The 27,922-nt window shown below is 40.9% G+C and overlaps 1 protein-coding gene across 1 annotated transcript in view; it reads left to right on the top strand.

Moving 5' to 3' along the window:
* Nucleotides 1-27,922, top strand: part of PRKCQ (protein kinase C theta) — a 189,108-nt gene that overhangs the window by 62,698 nt on the left and 98,488 nt on the right. The window contains exons 4-10 of the mRNA XM_032425911.1: nucleotides 6,131-6,191; nucleotides 13,403-13,565; nucleotides 14,712-14,743; nucleotides 14,839-14,924; nucleotides 19,465-19,594; nucleotides 23,053-23,162; nucleotides 23,904-24,021. Of these exons, the coding sequence (XP_032281802.1) occupies nucleotides 6,131-6,191; nucleotides 13,403-13,565; nucleotides 14,712-14,743; nucleotides 14,839-14,924; nucleotides 19,465-19,594; nucleotides 23,053-23,162; nucleotides 23,904-24,021 (700 nt within the window). The remainder of the gene's footprint in view (nucleotides 1-6,130; nucleotides 6,192-13,402; nucleotides 13,566-14,711; nucleotides 14,744-14,838; nucleotides 14,925-19,464; nucleotides 19,595-23,052; nucleotides 23,163-23,903; nucleotides 24,022-27,922) is intronic.

Here is a 27,922-nt window from a genome sequence, read left to right as displayed (position 1 = left end):
AACAGAATGTGATCAAATATGATCAGGCTGGATTATAGATCAGTGCCACACACTAGATTTTGGGTGTATTTTGGTCTGTTAAAAGAAAGTCCCTCCCAAAATTTTAAAGAAAGAAAAACTTATATATGTACAAAAATAAGGGTTGATATGATGAAGGGATGGAATATGACTGTAAAGATGGAAATTATAAAAAATTTTAAAAAAGGATTTGATAAGTTGTTTGAAAAAGGAAAGAAGAGGATTAAAAAAAAAAAAAAAGAAAGAAAAAAGGGAGAGAATGTGATCAGGCAGGGGAGTAGAAAAAAACAATACACTAGAGATTTAGAGTATATTTTGATCTGTTAGAAGAAACTATCTCAAGATTTTAAAGAGAGAACAACTTATATATATATGCCAAAAATACGGGTAACTACTATGAAGGGATAGAATATGACTTTAAAAATGAAAAATAAAAATGTTTTTTTTTTAAAAAGGGATTGATAAGATGTTGGTTGAAAAAGGGAAAAAGAAAAATTCAAAAAAAAAGAAAAAAGGAAAAAAGAAAAAAAGACAGTTAAAAAAAATAATTAACTTTGAAAGACTACAGAATCATGGTAAAAAAGCCATGAATTCTATGTGCAGTATTCCCCTAGCGCTGGAGTTCTGCCGTTCTCATTGATCGGTAAACTTGGTCTTGGCTGGCTGTTCTCGCTGATCTTCTGGGGGAGGGGCCTGTTGCCGTGGTTCCCAAATGTCTTTGCCGGAGGCAAAATTGCCCCGCCCTTGCCGGTCCGGTCTAAGTAATCTGCTCGGGTTTGCTCTCCGGAGCTCTTGTTCCCTGCAAGCTTTCCGTACACCTTTGGAGGCGGAGAGTGAAAATGGCGGCCTCCCAGTCTCCGCCCCGGCGGAGCCGAGAACTCGGGGTCCCACTGCTCAGCGAGCCCCCAGAGAAAAGCCGTCAGTCACTCCCGTCTCCCCGGTCTCCGGCCGCACTCCGCGCTCACCCGGCCTGTGACCGCGCCTTTCTATCTGGCACCCGACCCCGGGTGGAGTCTCCAAACCCAGCAGATCCCCGCGGTGCACTCCCGCACCTCTCCTCCCGGGGGAAGAAGGTGAGTCTCCCCGGATCTGCCGCTTGTTGGGTCCCTGCTGGAGGAGCAGTGGCCTGACTGTGCCGCGGATCACGGTCTATAGCAACCCCAAGCTGAGAGCCCGCGCCTGGGCTCCGTCTCTGCAGCCGGCTTCCCTGCTCCGATACCTGGGAGCTCTGCCGCACTCAGGCACCCCCGGTCTTTCTGTGACCCCGAGGGTCCTGAGACCACACTGTCCCGCGAGGGTTCCACCCCCCACTTCGCCACCAGAGTGACGTCCCTCAGCGGAGCAGACTTCTAAAAGTTCCGATTTTGTGCTCCGTGGCTCTGTCACTTGCCAGAAGCGGCCGACGGAGGCCCCTCCCCCGCCGTCTATCCTCCCGAATATCGCCTCGGATTCACTTCTCCGCACGTCCTACCTTCCAGAAAGTGGTCGCTTTTCTGTTCAGAGAGTTGTTGCTCTTCTTTTCTTTGATCTCCTGTTGAGTTTGTAGGTGTTCAGAATGGTTTGATCCCTATCCAGCTGAATTCCTGAGAGGAGACGAAATCCAGGTCTCCTACTCCTCCGCCATCTTGCTCCGCCCTCAATCTTATTAATTCTTTCAAAGAACCAACTTCTAGTTTCATTGATATGATCTACTTTGTTTCTGGTTTCTAATTCATTGATTTCTGCTCTAATTTTAATTATTTCTCTTCTAATGCATGGCTTAGGCATCGTTTGTTGCTTTTTCTCTAGTCTTTAAGGTGTAGAGTTAGTTGGTGAATTCGGGATTTTTCTATTTTTTTGAGTGAGGCTTGGATGGCTATGTATTTCCCCCTTCGGACCGCCTTTGCAGTATCCCAGAGGTTTTGGACCGATGTGTTTTCGTTCTTATTGATTTCCATGAATTGTTTAAGTTCTTCTTTGATTTCTTGGTTGACCCAAACATTCTTGAGCAGAGTGGTCTTTAGCTTCCAAGTGTTTGAATTTCTGCCAAATTTTTTCTTGTGATTGAGTTCCAGTTTTAGAGCATTGTGGTCTGAGAATATGCAGGGAATAATCTCAATCTTTTGGTATTGGTTGAGACCTGATTTGTGACCCAGTATGTGGTCTATTCTGGAGAAGGTTCCACGCGTGCTCAAGAAGAATGAGTATTCTGTTGTTTTAGGGTGGAATGTTCTGTAAATATCTATGAGGTCCATCTGGTCCAATGTATCATTCAAAGCTCTTGTTTCCTTGTTGATTTTCTGCTTAGATGATCTGTCCATTGCTGAGAGTGGAGTATTGAGGTCTCCTACAATTAACGTATTGTTATCAATATGACTCTTTATTTTGGTTAACAGTTGGCTTATGTAGATGGCTGCTCCCATGTTGGGGGCATAGATATTCACAATTGTTAGATCTTCTTGTTGGATAGACCCTTTAAGAATGATATAGTGTCCTTCTGTGTCTCTAATTACAGACTTTAGTTTAAAATCTAATTTGTCTGATATAAGAATTGCTACCCCAGCTTTCTTTTGAGGTCCGCTGGCATGGAAGATAGATCTCCATCCCTTCACTTTCAGTCTGGATGTATCTTTAGGTTCAAAATGAGTCTCTTGTAGACAGCATATGGATGGGTCCTGTCTTTTTTATCCAGTCTGCAACCCTGTGCCGTTTTATGGGAGCGTTTAGGCCATTCACGTTGAGAGTGATTATTGAAAGATATGAATTAATTGTCATCATGTTGCCCGTGAAGACGTTGTTTTTATAGATTGTCCCTGTAAATTTCTGTTGTAGAGCACTCTTGGGGTCTTTCTCCTTTTATAGAACCCCCCTTAATATTTCTTGCAGGGCCGGCTTAGTGGTCACATATTCTTTCAGTTTCTGCCGGTTGTGGAAGCTCTGCATCTCTCCATCCATTCTAAATGACAGCCTTGCTGGATAAAGTATTCTTGGCTGCATGTTCTTCTCATTTAGTACCCTGAATATGTCTTGCCAGGCCTTTCTGGCTTGCCAGGTCTCTGTGGATAGGTCTGACATTATTCTGATGTTCCTCCCTCTGTATGTAAGGAATCTCTTCCCCCTAACTGCCCTTAAGATGGTTTCCTTGGTTCTAAGATTTGCAAGTTTTACTATTACATGCCGGGGTGTTGGCCTGTTTTCCTTGATCTTAGGAGGGGTCCTCTCTGCCTCTAGGACTCGAATGTTTGTTTCATTCCCCAGATTAGGGAAGTTCTCAGCTACGATTTGCTCAAATACATCTTCTAGCCCTCTCTCTCTCTCCACTCCCTCCGGGATTCCAATGATTCTGACATTGGAACGCCTCATGGTGTCACTTATTTCTCTGATTCTATTTTCATGGATTCTGAGTTGTTTTTCCCTCGCCTCCTCTTTTCCCTTTTTATCTATTATACTGTATTCCAGATCGTTTATTCTCTCTTCTGTCTCAGTTACCCTAGCTGTTAGATTATCTAAATTGGATTGGATCTCATTGATAGCATTTTTAAGTTCTGCCAATTCCCCTTTTATTTCTGCCCTTAGAGACTCTATGTTGCCATTAATTGATTTCTTCATTCTAGCCATTGTCCTCACAGTTGCTAGCCTGAATTCCATCTCCGACATCTTGGTTATATCTGCATCCATTTGTAAATCTGCAGCATAAGTCATAATCTCTGAGTCTTTTCTGTTTTGGGGGCTCCTCCTCCTAGTCATTCTGTTGATGGGTGTTTGAGGGAACGTATAGAGTCCAAATTATTGACCAGAACCCAAGCAAGATGCACCTGTTTTCTTGGGACCTTAGGGTTGCTGGCCTCTTGTTCTCCCAGCCTGTCTTCTGCGGGAGGGGCCTGCCGCGCTGTTACTCAGGCAACCCTGTTTGGGCGGAGTTGCCCTGCCCCCCTGTGGCGGGGGATGGGCTCAGTGGGAATCAGTCTTTGGGGCTTTTGTTCTCTGGTGGCTTTCCCTGGCAGCTTTCCGCGTCTCTTCCTCGAGTCAGAGCAGAAGAGACCGTTTCCAACCCTCTGCCTCAGAGCAGAGAGACCGCAGTCTGTTCTTCAGTGAGCTCTCCAGGCCACACTGTTTCCGTTTCTGTCCGTGCTGCTATAAACTGCAGCGTCCTGGGTTGTGCGCCCCTCCGCAGCGCTCCCAGTCCTGCCTCCAGGTCGGGCACGTCTCTGCCCTTTGTGCTTCTAAAACCGCCAGCTGCTCCCAACTCGCGCGCGCGCGACTCTGCCGCTTGGGGTTTCCACCCCCGGGGGCTGTAGTTCACCAGCACGACCCCGGCGCACCGGGTTTCCATCTCGGAGGCTGCAGTTCGCGTGCGCGCGACCGTTGCTCCGGGTTTCTGTCCGGGGGGCCTGTGGTTCTCGTGCCCATGACCCCACTGGTCTGGTTTTCCACCCCGGGGGCTGCCCTAAAGTCCTTTCCCGACGCTACCGGTCTGCGAGTCTGTGCCCCGTCCGCAGCGCGCGAGGCTGTCACTCACCGGCGGTGTAGGATCCCCACAGCCAGGCACCCTCCCGCTGCCGTTTATTCTCCTATATCTGCCCGCAGGATCACGGCTCTCCGCTTAGTACCTCACAACCAACCGCCTGCGATATTCTGTTTGTAGAGATCCAGATCTTCTTACATCTCAGGCTGGTTTCGTGGGTGCTCAGAGTGGTCTGGTAGATATCCAGCTCAATTCCAGGGACCAGTTGAAATAGGGTCCCCTACTCTTCCGCCATCTTTCCCCCCTCCTCCATCCAGTTTCTACACACCACACTGAGACTTGCCTTCTGCTTTCCCAAGGATTCGATTGTTCATATGATTACCTCTTGTTCACTCTCAAAAGCATGATGCAGTGTGATTTCCTATGGATACTGTTTTTCCAGCAGCTAACTGGTTCAGTTTCGTCCATCACCACTAAGTCCCGAATATTGATAACTTTGTGGTCATCTAGTACCAATTTTCCCCACTTCACTTGGGAATGAGCCCCTTATTTCTTGCTCTTCTAGTTCCCTTTTTGTCCCCATCTTTATTACTTATTCCATAAACCAGAGAACAAGGTGTATATACTTGATGTTAAAAGCACTTCTCTTCTCATTGATCTGTTTAAGCTAGCATGAGGATTTATAGTTGACCAAGCAGTAAATGCTTATGTTATCATAAAATTCTAATAGTTGTGATGCTTTGACGCTATTATGTCAGCTTTGCAGAGATCCTGAAAGGCTTAGTGACATGCACAATGTCATACAATCAGTAAATTATTTAACCACAATTCAAATTTGGTCCTGGGTTCAACCAGACATTTCTTACTATTTCTCAGTTATTCTCATTAACCCATGGGTGTAATGATCAATAATGACCTTCAATTCACCTTCTGATTCTTTTGAGTATACTAGTGCTCTAGTGCTATGGTTTAATATGTTAGCAATAGTAGTCAAGTTATCTTGGATTTGTCATTTTCCCCCATGTCACATCACATGATATCCTGCATCATCCCTTCAGTGATACTGTTCTGGTCTCTTCTATGTAATGATACTGAAATATGTATTTTTATCCATTCTTGGACTAATCTAATCAAAATTTCCCTTGGTGGATTATCCAGCACTTTCCCAAGGAAACAGTCTCTCCTTATGAAAGGAAAACACTGCTCCCACTTCATACCCTGGTTAACCTAGAGGCATGTGGGTAGGCACCCTCAAAGCAGGATCCATCTTTCCTTTCAGAAGGCCTACTGTTCCCTGCAGTTAGCTGGTCCCAGTGTCCGTGATTCTTTTGTCGTGGTGAAGACCAGAATCTGCCCTACTAACAACCATGTAGATGAGAAGCAGCAAGGATATCAAACAGAAACTATTTTAGGATTTTGTTTCTTCCTCACAGAAATTTTGATGTCCAAGTAAAATTAATGAGTTGCTGAGGTGTTTTAATAAAAGGAAGGTTGTATTCATGGATGTTCTGATGATAACCGTTATGAGTGAAATGTAAGGAGGCGGCAGTCTTGGGCTCTACATTGGAAATCTGCTGTCACCATACTTGTCAGTTACTATGTCATTAAACTTAGCGCTTGTTTCACGTTCTGCTGATATTTCTTTTTTTTTTTTTTTTTCTTAATCAGTTAGAGCTGAAACCTCAAGGCCGAATGCTAATGAATGCAAGATACTTTCTGGAAATGAGTGGTAAGTAACATTTTGTCTTGTTTGGGAGTGAGGAGGGCATGTCCTTTCTCCTCGTGTACAATCTATTTGACTCTTGCAATAGCAGAGAAAATAATTAGGAGCAAAGGAAACACAGGAAGTTTTCTCAAAAGTTTTCAGTGGTGCTCAAATATTAGTTGAAAATGTACTATCTGGGCCAGATAAACGTAGAAATATACAATGTTTCTAGCATTAGTTTCTAAATAGTGTGAACTCACGTACCCAGGGCTTTCAGAGTCTGTCTGTATTTTAGTTTGGAAATGTAACATAAATACAAAAGGCTCTGTTTATATGTCACTGTGAGTGATAAAACAAGCGACCACAGTATCAGTAAAATACAAAATGAATAGGAAACCAGTAAGTATTTTTCATAATGCTCATAGCAAAATAATAAGGCTGCATGTTAGTCACCTCAAATCCTTTTAGGAACAGGCAGGAGAACATGCATCGCGAAAGAGGGTCATTTGCACGTCACGCACAGACATGGATCACAGAGGTGACACTTATGAGCAGGGCGCTTGGTACCTGTGACAGCCTGTCCGTTCCTCCTATTGCATTTGTACTGTATCATCAGAGTGCTATACAAACAAATCAAATGTTGCTGCTCCTAAAATCCTAAGCCTCAGGATGGATATGTGTACTTACTGATCACAAACTGATTTTATTTTTTCCTAAATTAGTTTTACTACCAAGAAACAAGTTTTAGTTTAGAGATTTATGGTGCTTTCTGGGTTTGGGATCAATATATCCAGTGTCCTTGAGTCCAGATTCAAACAAGTACGTTGAAAAAAAAAAAACATATTATGAGATTATCAGGGAAACTTGAACCCTCACCAGGTATTTGGTGATGTGGAGGCATTGTTATTAATTTTCTAGGTGTGATGATGGTACTGTGGTTCTGTTTCCTAAAATGGGTCCTCATCTTTAAGACACATACTAAAATGTTTATAGATAACATAACACCAGGCATTTACTTCAAAATAACCCGTTGGTATGTGGGTGTGGGTAACAGATAGCATGTATTGGAAAATAGTAGCCATGGACTGGTCATTATTGAAGCTGGATGATCGGTACTGGGAAATTGATTACAGTATTTGCTCAGCTTTTGTATGGATTTAAAAATTCCCATAATAAAGATTTTTTTAAGAAGAAGAAAAGGATCCCTAAAGAGGCAGCAGTACAATCTGAACTTTTCTTTTATCTCGTGGAGGCTCTAGATACATAGAACATGGCATTGTACCATTTTTTTAAGATTTTATTTATTTGTTTGAGAGAGAAAGTGCACAAGCAGGGGGAGCAGCAGAGGGAGAGGGAGAAGCAGGCTCCCCACTGAGCAGGGAGCCCAACAAGGGGTTCGATCCCCAGACCCTGGGATCATGACCTGAGCTGAAGGCAGACGCATAATCAACTGAGCCACCCAGGCGCCCCAGCATTGTACTACTTCTGAGTTGGCCAAATGGTAGCATATGGTTGTAGGAGCTGGGTAACCAGGCTTGCATAGTAAGAGAAAGTACTGCCCTAAATGATAATGTCAGTAGTGTTTAATTCCCTCAGGAAGAGGAATTATGTTCTTTTAGTTCAAAACATGATCTAATGTAAATTGAAGGAAATTGTCCATGAGAATGCCAAGTGTTTTGGGTAAATGGTTTAAAGACCACTGCTTTGAGAAACAATTTCATGGATATTTATCCTATTGCTTCAAAACTTAAATTTTCTCTTAGAATGAGAGAGAACATTCAGGTGGCGCGAAAACAATGATATTTCACAGACAGAAATTACACAAATCCAAGAAAGTTTTTTTGTTTAAGGATAGAATTTTGTCATGTTTAAAATCTTTTGTATCTAGACGCAAATTGAGACTCCATTTCTAAGTTTTTATGTATCTAAAAGCTCTAATTTTTAACAAACAATATTGTGGACTAGCCCAAATAGAAAATTCTTTATTGATGACAAGAAGTATAGGATATCATTCTATTTTAAGAATATTATTATATATAAGAAATAGTTTTCAGAAGGATTCAGAAAACCAAGACATGAGTTCTCATACTCAAGAACTTAAGCCTAGATTGGAGAAGTAGTACAGACTAAACAATTGGAGAAGAATTTAGTTCCAAAGCACATAAATACTGATTAACCAAGAGAACAGTATGAGTTGCCTTCATTCCAGAAAATTCCATAGAGTGGACATTGAAGGATAGGCAGAGTTGAATTTGCAGACAAGAGGGATAGCTTTCTAGGAGGAAAACATGAAGATTTGAGCAAAAATATAAATGGATGCAAAACTGTGAGAAGACCAGTCTAGGCAGATCAGAGGGCCCCTGCTAAAACCAGAATGAAGAATCTAAGACAGATCTTGGAGGACCTGGAAACCAGGCAAGAGGAGGGTGTAGACCTAGGAACAAGGAGTCACATTATGATGGATGGAAGTAGTCTTTGGGGGAAATTGCTTCTGAAGGAATGTGGGACAGATCTGGAAAGGGAAATAGACTGGATATAGAGAGAGCCTATAAAATTTCATTTTTGCAATGGAGAAGTGATGAGAACCTGGTCTTGGGGCATGGTTATAGGAATGAAATAAAAGAAAGAGCCCAAAAGAAAATCAGATTTCATGGCAGTGTAGATGAAAGGGTATGCCCATTATGAGTACATAGTTGAAGTACTTTATATTTCTTTAAAAATGAAAATTGAATGAAGGGAAAAAATGTTGATGATGTTCCTTAAAATAGTTGGACTAGGAAAATGATAATAGGAGTGGTAGGGATGGGAGATATGGGAAGAGAAAGCAATTGGGGAAGATACAGGATTCAGTCTTGGATAACGTTTACAATAATGTCATGTCTCCTGTACCCTTCTTTTATGGAAACATCAGTATTTTTCTACTCTACAGGGAAGTAAATGGCTATTGCTCTCCACACACAAATCACTCCATTCTCTCTTTCGAAATCCTCATTCTGTGATTTCTGTAGTAGATTAGTTTATCTTCTTCCCCTGCTCTCCTACCATCATTCTTGGTAGCTTTAGTGTTCACTCCCACCTCATATTTTGACACCTTCCTACACTTTTCCTTATCCATTCAAAAACCTGCAGTGACACCACAGGTTGTCACTTGGAATTCTCTACTGTTGAGGACTCAGAGTCAGACCTTTCTCTCTCAGAGCTCATCCTCCTCCCCTGTCAATTCTGTCCTCTCCCTCACCCACTAGCTACAGGAATCTACCCTAATCTGGTTTCTCTCTTTACACCTTTTGTTAGCCCACATCTGGCCTTGACTCCGTACTTTGCCTGAAGTCCATAGCCCTTTCCAGCACTCTGCTATCATGAGTGCCCTCTTCTGCCAAAAAATGTTCTGATCTCCAAACCTTGCATTCTTCCCTCTCCTTCTCCAAGGCTTTCCTAGAAAAAGCCATGCAGCTGAGTCCATTACAAACTGTTGCTGGTAGATAATGTTCTGATGTTTTAGACTCATATACTTAACCCCTTAGTGGATTTCTCCAAGTAGATTTCCTACATTACTTTAAATTCAATATGTCCAAGGTTACACTCACATTTTCACCAGTAATCTATTCCTTTTGTACTCACTATCTCAGTTAATTATTACTCCATCCACCCAGAAACCTGGAATTAACTTTCATAGCCTCCCTTTTCTTGACCTCCCACATTAATCCAACAGTTTCTGCCCATGTTGTCTCCTTAGGATTTTTCAGTTTTTCCCCTGCCTTTCATCATCATTGCCTCTTGCCAAATCCCAATGATTCTCCTACATGACTGCCAGAATAAACTATATAAACTCCGTTCTGAATATGCCATGCTTCTGTTCCTCCCTTTGCCCCTGCCTACAGCCTTTCAGTGTTTGCAAATTATCTACAGGAAATATTCAGACTGACCTGATACCTACACATCTTCTGTGTGTGACCACTGATGTTTTCTGCTTCATATTCCACACTCCGGCAGTACATACATTCTCAGAGACCTTATCTGAATGTACCCTTGTACATTCTCTTCATCTAGAGAGAACATCTTTTGTTTTCCCCACCATACCTTCTCCCATACATTGGTAGAAGTTATTTATTCTTCAGAACCCAGCCCAGAAATCACCTTTTAGTACCTTTCTTGTCCAACTTTTCTCTTTTTCTTGCCTCCACCTATCTATACCTGCCTTAACTGGTGTAGTTTCCTTACCTCTGTCACATAGCATCCTGTGAATATTTCTGTTCTGACTTTTACTACAATAATTTCTTGCTGGAAAGCAATGGCTGAACCACATCTTATTTGTCTCTTTAACTCCAGCACCAGGTTGCATGCTAGGTACACAGGAGGTACTTAATAAATGTTCATTGAACTATTTAGTTAGACTCACCCTGGTATTTAGAAATTCCTTTTATTTTCTTTTGATTCCCATACAGTGGCTATTCCAGAAATTCCCACACTACTCAGTCTCTAAGGGTATCTCATTCTTCTCTCACTTCTGGAGTTTGGCCTTGCCCCCAGTTTAACTGGGAACGACTCTGTCTTCTGTCTGTCTCTGTACTTTAGAGATAACTGCTGCTCCCTACACTTGATTCCTGCTCTTTTGCCTCGAGACAGTCCCTCCCTTTCTTGGTCTCCTGCCTCAAATTCCTAGCAGCTACGTACCATAAGCTCTGTAGCATCTTCAATGTTTCCTTCTCTCTTTGGTTTCATTGCCAAGACATACTGAATTAAGCCATCTTGTCCAGTCTGGAAACTTTTTTTTTTTTTTACCCTAAGAGTCTGGCTTATATTTTGACCAATCCGCTAAGTTGCTTTCTTCAAGAGTATTATTCCTCAAAACAAATTTCTCTTTCTTAGCCTCCAGTTCCCTTGACATCTCTATACCAATGCTGAAAAACCCATTCTTTCTTGCCTTACCCAATGTGATACTATTTAAGTTTTTCTCTTAATTTTTTAGCTGCTGCTTCATGGTCTCTTTTGTAATTCCTTTTACTACCTCCTAAATATATGGGTGTACATATCACATGTCTATTCCAAACCATCACATACTGTTCTTTGTGTGAGTGCCATGTCTCCCTGACTTGACTGTTAGCCACTCAGAAGTTAGGGATAACATCTCATATTTCTTTAGAACATTCAGCATAGCAGTTTGCTCAGAGCTGCCCAGGAAACATCTGTGGTTGACTGATTACAAACAAGTGATAGGTTAGGCTAAATAAATAGATTAGGAGCCATTACTATAAAAGAAATAACCAAACATACAAAAACCAATAAACTTTTCAAGCCAATAAACATAGGAGCAAATTACTTCAGAAAAAAAAAACATAGTAAATACCAGAAGAATTCAAGAAATTCTGAGTTTTTATATAGTTGCTCTCCTGTAATGATCAAAGTGGTTAGAGGATAAAGAAAAATCAAAGGAAGGCCCAAGGGGATAAATGTATTTCTAGCACTTTCTAACATTTTAAAAAATTTACAGTATTATAATTTAATGCTCAGACGATATATATATATATTTTTACAGTAATACGATTAGGGTTCCCAGAATAATTCACTTCTATTGCCTGAATTTAGAAGTAATTTTATATTTCATTTCATATGGACCAAAATAGAAATGAGTCAAATCTTACTGACAAACCACCTACTACACCAGTCACAAGTTGTAAATAGATCTGCTTATACCAGAACTTGCAGAAAACAGCAATTGCCTCAGTGACCCTGAATTTAACCCCTCATTCACTAACCCTAATTTATTTCTAGCTTAGTTCTATATAAAAAGACCTACATTACCTAGCCTTAAAGTATTAGGCAAAGTATTGTGTCTCATCTGTGGAACTTTTTAGAGTTATTCCGAAGGCTCTCTATCTAAGAGTTTGGAGTTGCCATAGAACAGACCTGTGGACCACTGTAGAGAAAACATTAGTCATAAAATGAGGCCTGGGACTTGGATGAGTTCCTGCGGGAACAATGTGTTTCTAGTCTGGCCACTATTAAGGGTATGGAAAATAAAGTACCTTGGCAGGGACATTTGTCTCAAGTGTGTTGTCATACCACTGCCACTGCTTATCCAGGATGGAAGTAATTTAGTTTAAATATTGCTAACTCTTTATATTTGTGAAATATGAGCCTCCTATTCTTGCTGAATCTCCATTTTTTTATGCTTGTAAAAATATAAGAAATATAAATAATCTAAGATACTTTCAAGCTATTTAAAAAATTATATTAGAAGTTACAATCACTAAATTATCCTTATTTTAGTAATGATAATTATTTTTTATATTTATTTCTTGTTTACCATTTTATTCTCTCTTGCATGCTGGAGTTGTCATCACGCTTTTGAGCCATGACTGCCTTGCTTTCGTGTGTTTTCTTTGGGTCTGGTCTTCAGCCAGGGAATCATTAGTATTCTCAGAATTCTACCAGCCTTTTAGAAAGATGTTATCTGGGCATGGGGTACCGTGGACAGTGACTATCACAGTACCTTCACCAATAGCCTGAGCCCAGAGTGAACTGAAGAAATGTGAATGTGATGATTTGATGTAGATGACTAGATAACATCCAGGATTACCTAGACATTAAAAAACAATTGCAGTCATCTATTAATTTCTGGCTTTTTCCACACTGACTGGTGTAGTCTATACATCTACAGCTGGTGCACCTGATTACTATGGACATCAGGAACCAGAGCATAAACAACTTTCCAAAGTTCTTTCACCCTCACACAGTCTGGTCAGCTCCCCTCAGTCTACTGGACCCTGCCCATAAACAACTAGACATAAAGCATCCTGGGAAATTTTAAAAAATGCTGTTTCTAAATTGCTCTCAGTAACCACATTATTCTCTAGAATTACAGGCAGAAAAGTATTTACCACTTCCTGCTTTTTCTGGCTGACTCATCATTGACAGTGAAGAGGAGAGGTTGATAAATACTTTGAAAGTTCCGACCTCTGGTTTTAAAAACTGAAAGAGAATAGTTCAGCATAGTCAAAGAGGAGTGAGGGATTGAGCCAGTAATCCAATCTCATTGTTTCAACTGTATAGTAATACACCGAATGATAATTCTGTATTACAGAATTAAAGAAAGAAACCTAGTGCTATACCAACCTTAATAAGTACTTGGGATTTTACTGGTTTCAATGCTTGCCTAATTACTTGTCTGTCTCCATCCTTTCCCCATTTCCCCACCCCGTCCACCCACTTTGTCCCTTGTCCTGTTCCTGCAGACACAAAGGACATGAGTGAATTTGAGACTGAAGGCTTCTTTGCTTTGCATCACCGCCGAGGAGCCATCAAACAGGCCAAAGTCCACCATGTCAAGTGCCATGAGTTCACCGCCACCTTTTTCCCACAACCCACATTTTGCTCTGTCTGCCATGAGTTTGTCTGGTACGGTAACTTGGCATTTCACTCCAAGCTTCAGCTTATGCATTTTGTCAGATCCTCTCAACCTGTCAGGCCTGGCATGCTCCGCCTCAGGGGAGTGTGCTGGCATAAGCACTGCATGGAAGGATGAGGCTTAAAGAGTGTGATTCCATGCAATATTTTCCTAATGTGACTCCTATAGAGCAAGGAAGCCAGTTCTAGCAGAAAAAGTTTTCAAGAACTTTAGCTTCTGATTAAATGGGGGCCACTGGGGGTAAGAGGGAAGGACAGAAGAGGGAAACATCTTTACTGTTGGCACAGTTTTACAGTTGAAACTTCTACCACCTTGATAGCCCAACTGTGCTGGTACTAATGTGTGCAAAAGGCAACACTTTTGCATTGGAGTTAATGGGTTTAGATGTTTACAGGGCTCTTGGGCGTCTTAGCAGCCCTCAGACAGAAATCGGTTCAAGCCTCAGTAAGCACATAGCAAAGGAGATGGGACTGCAGAGACTTGAAATGACTCCTGTCCCCACTCTCAGCCTCCTTGCCTCTTGATGGGGTTGTTCTTTTCTTTGGGCTACTTCAGAATCCATCAACTCACAACCCCAGTCTAACTAGGGTATCCAAAGGTCAAATAGACTTTTGATGGATTTCCACCAACTGTTTTCATTGACTGATTAGAATTGCCTTCCTTACTAATAGTGAGTGTTACTCAGGAATGGGTCTTAAGCTTCAGAATTTAGTAGTTGCAAATATTCTCAGATACTCAGAAAGAGGAAACAACACATTGTACAGATGTCTTTGCTCATCTATCTTGAGCTTAGAGAGACAATGAATTTTTAAGTGTAGGACATGGAAATTTGCTGCTAGGAGCCTGTGACGCATTTTCAGTCAGGTATTTTCATCTCTACATGTTTGTTTGGAAAAGACACAAATGAGAGGAGAAACAACAGTGCCTCATTTATTTATGAGACTTTTAACAAAGCAGTTTAAAATAAAAAAACAAAGAAGAACAATACATGTTAACACTTTTGTCCAGTGACAGACCAGAGCCGCTGATCAGTGAATGCCCTGTGATAGTAGGAAGCTATGAGATTTTGTTGTAATGTTTATGGTGCTGCTGTTGACTCAAACATCCAAGTAAGTCAGACATGTGCTTTATTGCAGGGGTCTGAACAAACAAGGCTACCAGTGTCGACGTAAGTAAGAAGGATTTCTGTTGTATTATTGTCATTCTTCTTATTTTGTTGTTCCTTAACTTCTGAAAATCTTAACTGCAATAATTTCTTTTCAGAGTGTAATGCAGCAATTCACAAGAAGTGTATCGATAAAGTTATAGCTAAGTGCACAGGATCAGCTATCAATAGCCGAGAAACCATGGTATGTGTTCAGGTTCCTCTTTCTGTCTGGAATATGATAATTTTATCCTAACATTAAATTTGGAAGCCCACTAATTCTTTTTAGTATTGCTTGAGCTTGAATCCTTAAGCTTATCAATGAACATCAATCTCCCTGAAAACCCTTTCCTCTTCAATAATGATTATTACTGAGATCCAAAACTAGGGGATACATACGAAAAGCAAAATAAGACTATCGATGACTCTACCTTTTCCAGAAAGGCATGATAGAAAGTGCCCAGAAAAGATAGTTTTGGTCAATTATATGAAAACCACTCTTGTGGCATCTATAGCTAGAAGTGACAGTTAAGGAATAGAGGCAAATGGTGACAAAATGCAGATGTAAGCATTTACAAGGTTAGTATGAGATGTAACAGAAGTATAATTCTTATGTTGGGAGGCAAGTGTTTCTTTCATAATGAACTTTAAGGTACATGGCATGGGGACAGGTTAGATGTTAGCCCATATTTAGTGTGTTTCTAATACATGGAAGATACTATGCTATGTACAATGCACAGCGGAGCACAATATAGACCTGGTTTTGCCTTTATAGACCTTACTGTAAAATTAGGGAAACACATAATTAACGAACAACAATGTATTGTTTCCATTTATATTAAATAACCAACAAGGTGTGATGATGGAGAAAAACTGAGTGACCTACTTAAACCGAAGATCAGGGCATCTCCCAGGAGAGCATTTAAGCTGAGAGCTAAGGGTGAAAGGAGCCAGCTAGATGAACAGCAGGAGGAAGCAGCCTCCAGACAGAAAAGGCCCCAAGGGGGAAAGAGCATGTTCTAGGAACTGAAATGAGACCATGCAGCTGGAACAGCAAGGGCAAGAGAGTGAACAGAATACGAAGTCGGGGAACTTGGTAGGACCTAGATTAGATGGGTTTTTTTTTTTTTTTTTTTTTAGACCCTGGAGAAGTGGTTGGATTTTATTTGACCTATAGTGGGAAGCCCACTTGGTGACTGCTGTAGGGGAAATTGTGGGTTGAGGTATGAACATAAAAACCAGAGGTGACTGCAGAAGTCCCCCCAAGGGGGAAGGTTGATGGCTTGTACCAATATGGTAACAATGGAAATGGAACAAAGTGAGCAGATTTTCAGGTGATTTCCTTGTTAGAAATGACTGGATTTGTCAATGGATTGGAAGTGGAAAATAAAAGAGAGGGAAATAAAGATGATGCCTAAGTTCCTGTCTTGAGCAGTGGGGAAGTGGCAGAAACATAGCAATGAAAGGCTGGAGGAGAAATTAATATTTCAGTTTTTGATAAGTCCAGCCAGAGATGCCTGTAGACATCCAAGTGGGAGGTATCAAGTGGACAATTTTACATGCAGTTGGAATTCACAGGAGCCAATAGACCAAATATATAAATTCCCCAAAGGAATCTAAAGTTACATGTTAGGTAGAAGAGAAGGAGTTTGTGATAAAGACTGACAGTAAGAGTTCAGAGAGGGTTTTTCATATATTAAGAGTACATGAAGTTACAGAAACCAGAAAGCAAAGGGGTCAATTGCGTTCAGTGTAGCTAAGGTGTTGAGAAAAATGAGAACCACATGGAGATCTCCAGAGCCCTTGATCCAAGAAATTTCAGAGAATTGTAGAAGTGTTTGCTTCATTGACCAACACTGAGGGTTACTGAGAGTTGATAACATGGAAACAATTTATGTGCTAATATTATCAAGCTCATTGAAGTAGAACAGTTGCTGAAAGGAGGTGAAACCCAAGGGATGGAAATACTCCCATAGCTAGAGAGAGAGGAGAGATGGATGAAGCTGGAGAGAAAGCGACAACCAAAACAGTCAAGGGGGAATAAGTTCACCCTTGGCAAGAGGGAAAGATGTCTAAAGCAGATGTGAAGATGGGTCCCTAATGGAAAGATGGATGGATCATCAATTGTAACAGAAAGGGAGGAGAAGATGGTTGCAGATGATCACAGATTGTAGATTTGGGGGCAGGCAGTTGAGAGAGCTTCCCTTAGACAGCTTACCTTTGGTGTCATCTGAAGATTTGTGGGAAGGAAGAAGAGAAGGCAGCAAGTGGCTTTGAGGAGAAAGGATCTGTGAGAGAATTATCTCGGGATGGAAAAGCAAGGTGGTTAAAAAAGAGCAGTAGGATTGCTGAGGACAGTGGAAAGTCCACCTGAGTTTGAGGGGCCAGCCTGCCCAGGTGTGTGATTTTCTCCAGCCAAGGGGTAGGCACAGAGAAGGCAAATTGGTTGGGTTTTGTAGAGCAGAATTCTTTTAAAATTTAGAGTCAGAATGGGACAATCTCCTATTAAAAGTGACTCTGCTAAGGCTCAAAGAAGTTATAGTTTGTCTGCAGTCAATCACCTATGATATAAGTAGCTGGGCTGGGACAAAATTTCAGATCTCAATCTCCCAGAGCAGTGTGATAGACTTTCCCCCTACCCCCAGTTTTATTAAGCAATAATTAGCATATATCACTATATAAGTTTAAGGCATACAGCATGATGATTTGACTTACATATACTATGCAATGATCACCACGATAGGTTCCGCTAACATCCATCATCTTATATAGATCCAATAAAAAGAGAAAACAAGATTTCTCCTTGTGATGAGAACTCTTAAGATCTACTCTCTTAACACCTTCCCTGTATATCACACAGCAGTGTTAGCTGTGGTCACCGTGTTGTACGTTCTATCCCTAGGACTTATTTATCTTACAGCCAGAAGTACCTTTTGACCACCTTTCTCTACTTTCTCCTTCCTCCTAACCTCCCACCTCTGCAAACCACAAGTCTGATCCTTTTCTGTGAGTTTGGTGTGATTTGTTTTGTTTTGTTTTTTGGATTCCACATATAAGTGAGATCGTATAATATGTCTTTCTCTGACAAGTGTTGTGTTTGTTTAAATCAAATTGCCACCTCCCAGCCTGCCTCCCTGCTCTCTCTACTTGATGCCTTCAGTTTTCCTGGGAAAATCACTAATTATAAGAATGACAGTTAACCTCAATGGCTAATGTTCCCTGGAAATAGAATGAGAGCCGCAAGTGCAATTTTAAATTTTCAGATAGTCTCATATAAAAATTAAGGAGATAGTTTACATTATTTTTCTCATAAAAAATCTTCAGAATCCAGTATGTACTTTATACTGATAGCATATTGTTTTACCACCTTGCAGGTACTCATTTGGCCCATGTGGCTAAGTGAATATCATATTGGAAAGTACAAATCCATAGTCTTTTCCAGACCTATCTTGAACTATTTTGAGCTAGGGGTCAAGATTTGAGGTAGAAGTCTTCCAGCCTGGACCTTGACATAAATTGTTCATATTTGTATGGAAATGTTTATACAAAATGAGATCTGAAAATTATTTTTTCTTGGTTGAAAATGGCTAAAGTAAGTTCTGAGTAACGTTTAAACAATTCTAAACAGCTATTCTAATGACCCAATGCTGGCCAACGTGCTCGGTGGAAATATTAGATATATCACTGTTAATGAAAAAGGCTTCTTTGCTGTGCACATTCCCAAAGAAACTGTTTAATAAAAAACTTCTGTGGAGATTATAAGTCTTAAGTAAAACTTTCTATGTTACACAATAATATTGGTATCCTTACCAGGAATCAAACTTCATCATTTTGTTACTGTTGTTGCTCATGTGATATGTTTGGCTAAAGGAGAGAATTTCAACTCTGGAAAACAAAACAAAACAAAAAATCCTGTAATATATCAACCACCAGCATCCCTCTCTCATCTCCCTTCTCCGCATCCCCTAACTCATCACATTGACTTTGAGAGAAGAAAGGGGAATGACGGAAAGAGGATAGGCTGATTCTGACTTCAGGCTTATAGATGTCCCAGCTCACTTGCTAGCTGTGTGACCTAAACAAGTGTCTTGCCCTCCCTGTGCTTAACTTCCTCATTTAGCAAATGGGGATTCTAATAAATGCTCCTTTAAGGGGGTATTTGCAATATCACATGTGTAAAAAGATAGTACATGTGACATACTTATCCATAGCACCTGGCAGGACCTGTTACCTGCTGCTCACCCCCTCCAGTCCATGTGTAATAGCTATGAAATGCTTCATACTTAGGCTTTTATACTAATAAACCCACAGTAGTGTTTCCTCTAGAGGAGGAATTATATAACATCTTCCAAAGGTTAGAGTCCTAGTTCTAGGTTGAAAAAGAAAAGGCAATATGTATACTAAAATAGGAAGGGCAGTGCAATGTTCACCCAGATCCCATTTAGATAATCCCAGTCCCATCGTCCTGAAGACGTTAGCCTCCCTGTGGGAATGCCTCATACCTCAGTGTAGTCCTGGTTACTTGATATGTGTCTAGCTCATACATGCCCCTTGCCTGGAAGAGCTAATGGCTGCCTGCCTTCTTTTGCCATGGCTGTAAGGCTTGACAAGTAAAGCTTATGGCTTAAAGCACACATCATTCCAGTGTTTGTAGTGCTCTGTTAGTTATACTGGAGCAGCTGCTAAAATACCAGAGGTTGAGAACCAGGGACATGCGTATGGTCACACGTTCTCCCTTCTTTCAGTTCCACAAGGAGAGGTTCAAAATTGACATGCCGCATAGATTTAAAGTCTACAATTACAAAAGCCCGACCTTCTGTGAGCACTGTGGGACCCTGCTGTGGGGCCTGGCCAGGCAAGGACTCAAGTGTGATGGTGAGTCCAGTGGGAAATGAGCATGGGCCCTGGTACGGAACCCCTACAGGGTGGCTTTGCAGTTTTAATGGAGAGCACGAGGGGAAGAGGGAGTACAGAGGGTTGACTTCTCCAGCTAGCCCGGATGACCCTGAGATCATGAATGTGAAGTTCTCAGGGCAACAGACCACTTCTGCTCTTTTCCTCCCATTCCCAACACCATCATCCCGGGATCCCAGAGAAGTGCAAACCTGTTCAGGCTCAATGTCAAGTCTCCCAGCCTGTCATTGTACCTCACGCTGGGGAGAAAGGAAGATGGCACTTTTCCCGACTGGCCTCCCTCCCTGGGGCCTGCCCTTTGTCTCCTGGTGTTCTGGGACTGCCCCTTCTGACCCTGGCAGTTCAAGCTATGCCCCCACTGTCGCTCTCCCTTACACCTTAAGATTCCCCCTGTAGCCCATTGAGGAGTAAGCCCGGCACATCTACTTGGCTGATGGATGGTCCTGCACATAGGCATTTGTGACTTAGACTGGAAGGTCGATGCCCAAAGTGTGCCAAGGAAGAAGCCCAGCCCCGCACTGACCATCATGTTCCCTCCTCTGATCTCTCCTTAAAGGCTGGCATTGCAACAGAGCCTCATCGAGGTTTTCAGCTCTGGAAAGAGCAAAAAGCACTTTCTTACTCTAAAAGCTCAAATTGCTAAGGCAATAACCTTTAGAAACTGAGATGCTCTTATGCCAGGATTAGGCAGTAGGGAGGGAAGATTCCAGCAAGGCACTTCTGCCTTCTGAGTGGGGGTGAGGGTGGGGCAGGGCCAGACAGACATTCAAAAAGGAAGGCATCCTGCTGCAGCAGAGGTCTTTCTGTTTCGAATTATTAAATATGGAAGCCACTTTGTTTTTCTCTTGGCCACTCCATTTTGTTTTATGCCACTGGCTTAATCTTTGGCAATTCTTATCTTTTAAGTGATAAAGGTGAAGGTCACCTTCAACAGCCTTCTCTTCCTCATCGCCATTGTGCTCATGTGTCTGGTGAAGTCTGGAGTGGCATCTTAGTGGAGACGGGGAGGGTTAGGTTTTCAAACCATTACTGACGGCAAAACCCACATGCAGTGAAAATTCACCTTAATCATCCCTCTAGGAAGACCACTGTGCACCTTGCTCTCTACACCTGTTCAAGAGCACACAGGTGGGCCTGGTACTCTATGGAGTATCTTTATCTTTAGGAGTTCCTAGGTAAGAAGTTATTTCAGAATTGAACGAGCAGGCATGAATAATCAGATCCCCTCTAATGGTTCCCCGAATCCTCTGATGGTCTCCCTCAGAGTGCAAATTCCTTTTCCCCAGAGCCTGAGCGCCCCACCTGCCCAGTGGTGCCAACAGCCCGATGATGCCTCTGAGCTTAGAACCTCCACAAGCGTTCCTTGCCATTGTTTCATGGCCCACACACCTGCTCTGTTCCATCCCCCCTAACATTCTTTCTCCCCGATCCCTTCTCTTTCCCTCTCTCCCCTTGCCTCCTGCACGCCAGGCAGCCCTTCTCCTCTCACCCCTCCTCTCCTCTCCCCTTTCCTCCCCTCCCTTTCCTCCCCAACACCCTCTGCTCTTGAGGCTGACCCCTGCAGACATCGCTGTGTCCTTGCCCCCCCCCCCATGCCCTTGACTTTACCTCCCCTTCCAATCTACTCTTTGGGCTCTGTTCCTCTGCCTTGGCCCTGCTCTTTCTGTCTTGTTCTCTTCTAAGCCACCTTCCTAAATAGGGCCTCCCTTCATTTTAACTCTGTCCTTTTCTCTCTCCACTTGAATTCCCATGAAAATCATCATCCAAAGGGACTGTTTGCACTCACAGAGATCAAGTTATCACCTAATAGGTTAGTAACAGAGACATATGACATTATCATAGTGGGAATGGGGCCTGCCTTCACGCAAGTGTGTCCGAGACAAGCTTATCCAGCTACCATGTTAAAAAAACAAAGTGAAACTCTCCAACGCCTCGCACTCAGTCCTTGCTCACTGCTTCCCTTTGGCTTGTGGTAATGAGTAAATAAATGCAACTGAGGGCTTCCCAATGTGCAACTTGCATCAACAAGTCCAGTGTGACTTGCATCAGCAAGTCATGCTAAATTCAGATGGGCGGAGAGCCCTCATCAGCAGCATCGTTACTATATTAAAGACTTTAGATATACATAGAAGATTTCACTTAGAATGGATTTGGGTTATATCATTGCATTTATGCCGGGACAATTACTGGTCTCTACTTACACAGAAAATGTTGTTTTATTTTGTTTTATTATGAATTCTCTGAGAAGAGTAAGCTGGTTAAAACTAAAGGCTGAAGCCTGATAAAATTTCACTTAAATATTTTAAAACATATCTCATTCGAATAAATGATGAATATGAAATAGAAGCTGTATTTGTTGAGTACCTATTGATGCCTATCACTGTGCTAAGTTCTTTGCACACAAATGAGCTAATAAACAGGTGAGGGTAAAAGTGCATTATTTTATAGCCTTTCCTGCCTAATGCCTTATAATAATCCCTATTAATAGACCTTGATATAATGAAATAGGACCTGAGAATACAATTCTATCAGCCAGAGTTTGGAAATCTTAAGTTAGATTTTTTTTTTTAGTGTAATGGCAATGTTTCATAAGCAGAATTTTAATATTCTAAACTAACAACATGAAGTAGTAGTTGTCTTTATACAGATGAACATGTGCACACACATCCCAATCCAAGAAAGCTCACGGGATCACAGTAAGTGGAGGGTGGACCTTTATTGTGCTATTTTCAGAACTAATGAATCAGAATATTCCCCCAGAATCACAGGTCTGTGTAGATCATTTGGTTGAACTAGCCCAGCTCTGCCATAGGGTGAGGATGAGGTCTCCAGGATACTTTCTGTCCTCCCACTCCCACCCCTAGGCACAGACCACCCCCACCATTTCCATTTCAGTTCTGCAGGCTGAGGTTGCTCCCTGGGCTTCAACTCAGAGGGGAGAGAAGCTCCTTGCAGTCCATGTGGGGAAGGGGATGCTTGGACTCCAGTCCAGAGTGAGAGTAAATCACCTTGCATCCCAGCATTGCACATTCCCTCCAGGGAGGGCCTGAATCATGTTTTTCTCTCAGCAGGGGCGCAGTGTCAATGCATACTGACAGCAGCCTTCCTCCCCTATCAGCAAGGCTCTGATTCTTACTCAAGTGGGAGTCATTCCCCAGCATCACATCGAGGAATGTCTGGCCTGTGTATGTAGTCTTGGGAAGAGGAGGTAGATGCATAGTGGCATCATAAAAGTACTGCCCTAATTTATTTGAATGCAGTGTCTCCTTCTGCTGGGAAGATGGCTCCAGGGCCATCCAGGGCCATCCAGGACAACTTTGCCAGTTGTCCCTCAACATATGCGTACCTAAAACAGTCCTGTGCAAAGTCCACTCAGTGAGTTCTGTTGCTCTTGCTCAGTGTGTCTTTCTCCTTTTCAGCATGTGGCATGAACGTACATCACAGATGCCAGACAAAGGTGGCCAACCTTTGTGGCATAAACCAGAAGCTAATGGCTGAAGCGCTGGCAATGATCGAGAGCACTCAACAGGTAGGAAAGGGGTTTAGGTTGAGTTCCTGCAATTTCAACTCAGCAAGGACTACTCCAGTCCTTTTGCCCTTTGAGCTGTGGGACAATGTGGAGTCTGTTCCTGAGCACTTGTCTTGACTCTGACTTTCATCCTCATATGCATATCCCCACTTTGAGATATTTATTTATTTAATGCATTTGAACTGCATAGATCTTTATAAGATCTTAAATTGTTTGTGGAAGGAGCAGGGGCAGAAACAAATTCATTAAAATTATTGAGGATTCATTACCAGCTTTATACCTATATACTTGCTAGAATCATCCCTAAAATGTGCACAGAACACGGAGTCCAGGGCAACTTTTGCCTTGCCATTTACTCACGTGCACAGCACTAGCATGTTGAACTTACATATCCAAGAACAAACCCTCTTCAAGTCCTGGTGTTGGTTATGTAAGTCTTTTTCCATCCATTGACCCTCCATTCTTATTTGTGACTGAATGATGTAGATACCATAGGAGAAACCAGTTAGCCGCCTGGAAAAATATGAAGGAAGTGAATATGTTCTGCTGGTGCATAAAATACAGTAGATAGACTCCTACAGCGTATGGGATCCTAAAAGAGTGCTAAAGGAAAGAAGAATGTTTGTTATCTAATGCATTTAGGAATCTTAAATGGATCTCATCCCCAAGGGCAGTAGGCTGAGCTGTCCTAGCAGGAGTGGGTGGGTGGGTGAGTGGTCTGACTGTTTGTTTATAATCTAGGCTCGCTGCTTAAGAGACACTGAACACATCTTCAGGGAAGGTCCAGTTGCAATTGGTCTCCCATGCTCCATAAAAGGTGAAGCAAGGCTGCCGTGTGTACCAGCACCTGGGAAAAAAGGTAGCTATCCTGATCCTCTGTAGAATCATTGTCCATAATTAATCTTGGTCAACCTTAACCTGAGTCCTCTGCATTTAAATTCTCCATTTACCTGGTCTGATAGGTAAGAGGCTCCTACTTCTTGGAAGTGAGACCAAAATGTGCCCCGTGAGGAAACCTTTGTAAGAGGGTGGGAAGTGGGGGCAGGGAGAAAATGGGGGTAGGTCTGTAGTGAAGAACTGCAAACGTTTCCTTAGAATTTTAGAATGTTACTTCCTGTCACCGTAAAAGGTTTTGCAGAAATAAATCTACCATAAATCTCAATGCCACAGGAGAAAAGGAAATTTAAGAGTAAAAAGGGGAAGAATAGTGGGGCCTCAGCATTTATCATTATGGAAATTTATCCAGCCTACTTTCTGAAAGTAGTTCATGAGAGGATATGCCTACATGAATCTGGGAACTGAATAATTTCAGCATACATTATAAAATACAGGTTTTCCCCACTATCCTAAAGTAGAGTATTTCTGTGAAAACTTTCTTTTAATTGAAGTATAATTAATATACAGTATTGCTTAGTTTCAGGTGTACAACATATTGATTCAACAATTCTGTATATTACTCAATGCTCATCTGTCACCATACAATGTTACTACAGTATTATTGACTATATTCCCTATGCCGTGCTTTTTATCTCTGTGACTTATTTATTTTGTAACTGGAAGTTTATACCTCTTAATCCCCTTTATTTCACCTGCTTCCCCACCCACTCTTTTGGCAACCACCAGTTCTCTATATTTAAGAATGTTTGGTTTGGTTTTGTTTTTTAGATTCCACATATAAGTGAAATTGTATGATATTTGTCTTTCTCTGTCTGACTTATTTCATTTACCATAATATCCTCCACATCCATTGTTGTCATAATGACAAGATCTCATTCCTTTTTATGGCTGACTAATATTCCATTGTATATATACCACATCTTCTTTATGCATTCATCTATTGATGGGCACTTGGATTGCTTCCATACTTTGGCTATTGTAAATAATACTGCAATAAACATAGGAATGCATATATCTTTTTGAGTTAGTGTTTTCATTTTCTTTAGGTATATACCCAGTAGTGGAATTACCAGATCATATGGTAGTTCTATTTTTAATTTTTTGAGGAACCTCCATACTGTTTTCCACAGTGGCTATACCTGTTTGCATTCCCACCACCAATGCATGTGGGTTCCTTTTTCTCTGCCTCCTTGCCAACACTTGCTATTTCTTGTCTTTTTGATACTAGCCATTCTGATACCTCATTGTGGTTTTGATTTGCATTTCCCTGACGATTGATGATGTTCAGCATCTTTTCATGTGTCTGTTGGTCATCAATATGTCTTCTTTGGAAAAATGTCTGTTCAGGTCCTCTGCCCATTTTTTAATAGATTTTTTTTTTGGTGTTGAGTTATGTAAGTTCTTTATATATTTTGGATATTAACCCCTTATCAGATATATCTTTTGCAAACACCTTCTTCCATTTACTAGGTTGTCTTTTTGTTCTGTTTATGGTTTCCTTTGCTGTGCAGAAGTTTTTTTATTTTGATGTAGTCCCGATACATTATTTTTGCTTTTGTTTTCCTTGCCCAGGAGACGTATCCATAAACATGTTGCTAAGACTGATGTCCAAGAGATTACTGCCTGTGTCTTCTTTTAGGAGTTTTATGATTTCAGGTCTCACACTTAGGTCTTAATCCATTGTGAGTTTTTTTGTGTGTATGGTGTAAGAAAGGGGTGCAGTTTTGTTCTTTTGCATGTAGCTGTCCAGTTTTCCCAGCAGCATTTGTTGAAAGGACTGTTTAAAAAAAAAGAAAGAAAAGACTGTTTTTTCCCCATTGATTATTCTTGCCTCTTTTGTCATAAATTCATTGACCATATAGGTATAGGTTTATTTCTGGACCCTCTATTCTGTTTTATTGATCTACATGTCTGTTTTGGTGTGAGTACCAAACTTTTGATTATTCTAGCTTTGTAGTGTATCTTGAAGTCTGGGATTGTGATCTCCAGCTTTGTTCTTCCTCAAGATTGCCTTGGCTATTCTAGGTCTTTTGTGATTCCATACCCATTTTAATATTATTTGTCCTAGTTCTGTGAAAAATGCTGTTCGTGTATTGATTGGGATTACACTGAATCTGTAGATTGCTTTGGGTAGTATGGATATTTTAACAATGTTAATTCTTCTAATCCATCAGCACAGAACATCTTTCCATTTGTTTTTGTCATCTTCAATTTCTTCAATCAGTGTTTTATAGTTTTCAGAGTAAATGTTTCACCTCCTTGGTTAAGTTTATTCCTAAGTATTTTATTCTTTTTGATGCAATTGTAAATGGGATTGTTTTCTTAATTTCTCTTTCCGCTACTTTGTTATTAGTGTATAGAAATGCAACAGATTTCTGTATATTAATTTTGCATTTTTTGACTTTCCTTTCATTAGTTCTAATAGTATTTGGGGGCCGTCTTTAGGGTTTTCTAAATATAATATGTCATTTGCAAATAGTGACAGTTTTACTTCTTCCTTATCAATTTGGGTGGTGTTTATTCCTTTTTCTTATGGCTGCAGCTAGGACTTTCACTACTGTATGGAATTAAAGTGGCTTGAGTGGACATCCTTATCTTGTCCTGATCTCGAGAAAAAGTTTTTAGTTCTTCACCATTGAGTATGATGTTAGCTGTGGGTTTGTCATGTGTGGTCTTTATTACGTTGAGGTGTTCCCTCTAAGCCCACTTTGTTGAGAGTTTTTATCATGAATGAATGTTGTATTTTGTCAAATGCTTTTTCTGCATCTGTTGAGATGACCATGTGGTTTTTATCCTTCTTCTTGTTAATGTGGTATGTCCCATTGATTGATTTGTAAATATTGAGCTACTCTTGCATCCTTGGAATAAAAGCCACTTGATTGTGGTAAATGATTTTTTTAATGTATTGCTGAATTCAGTTTGCTAATATTTTTTGAAGATTTTTACATCTAAGTTAATCAGAGATATTGGCCTACAGTTTTCTTTTTTGGTAGCATCTTTGCCTGGTTTTGGTATCAGGGTAATCCTGGCCTCATTGAATGAATTGGGAAGTTTTCCTTCTTGTATTTTTGGAATAGTTTGAGATGAATAGGTAATAACTCTTATTTAAGTGTTTGGTAGAATTCCCCTGAAAGCCATCTGGTCCTGGTGTTTTGTTGAGAGTTTTTGATTACTGATTCAATATGATTACTAGTAATCAATCAATCTGTTCAGATTTTGTATATCTTCAAGATTCAATCTTAGAATAAGTTTCTAGGAATTTATCCATTTCTTCTAGGTTGTCCAATTTGGTGGCACTCTATTTTTCATAATTTTTTTTTATAATCCTTTGTATATCTGTGGTTAAGGTTGTTATTCTCCCCCTTCATTTGATTTTGAGTCTTTTTTCCTGATGATTGTGACTAAAGGTTTTTCAATTTTGTTTACCTTTTCAAAGAACCATCTCTTGGTTTCATTGAATTTTTTATTGCTTTTTAGTTTCTATTTCATCTCTAATCTTTATTATTTCCTTCCTTCTACTATCTTTTGGCTTTGTTTGCTTTTGTTTTTCTAGCTCCTTTAGGTGTAAGGTTAGGTTGTTTATTTGGGATTTTTCTTATTTCTTGAGGTAGCCCTGTATTGCTATAAAGTTCCCTCTTAGAACTGCTTTTGCTATGGCCCAAAGATTTTAGATCATTGTCTTTTTGTTTTTATTTGTCTCCATGTATTTTCTGATTTCCTCTTGAGTTGTTGACCCATTTGTTGTTTATGAGCATGTCCTTTAGCTCTATGTGTATGTTTTTTCCAAATTATTTTCTTGTAATTGATTTCCAGTTTCATACCATTGTGGTTGGAATGGAGGCTTGATATGACTTCAGTATCCT

The sequence above is a fragment of the Phoca vitulina genome, unplaced genomic scaffold (assembly GCF_004348235.1).
Source record: "Phoca vitulina isolate PV1807 unplaced genomic scaffold, GSC_HSeal_1.0 scaffold33, whole genome shotgun sequence".
Classification (NCBI taxonomy): Eukaryota; Metazoa; Chordata; class Mammalia; order Carnivora; family Phocidae; genus Phoca; species Phoca vitulina.
This window is presented reverse-complemented; position numbering and strand designations above follow the sequence as displayed.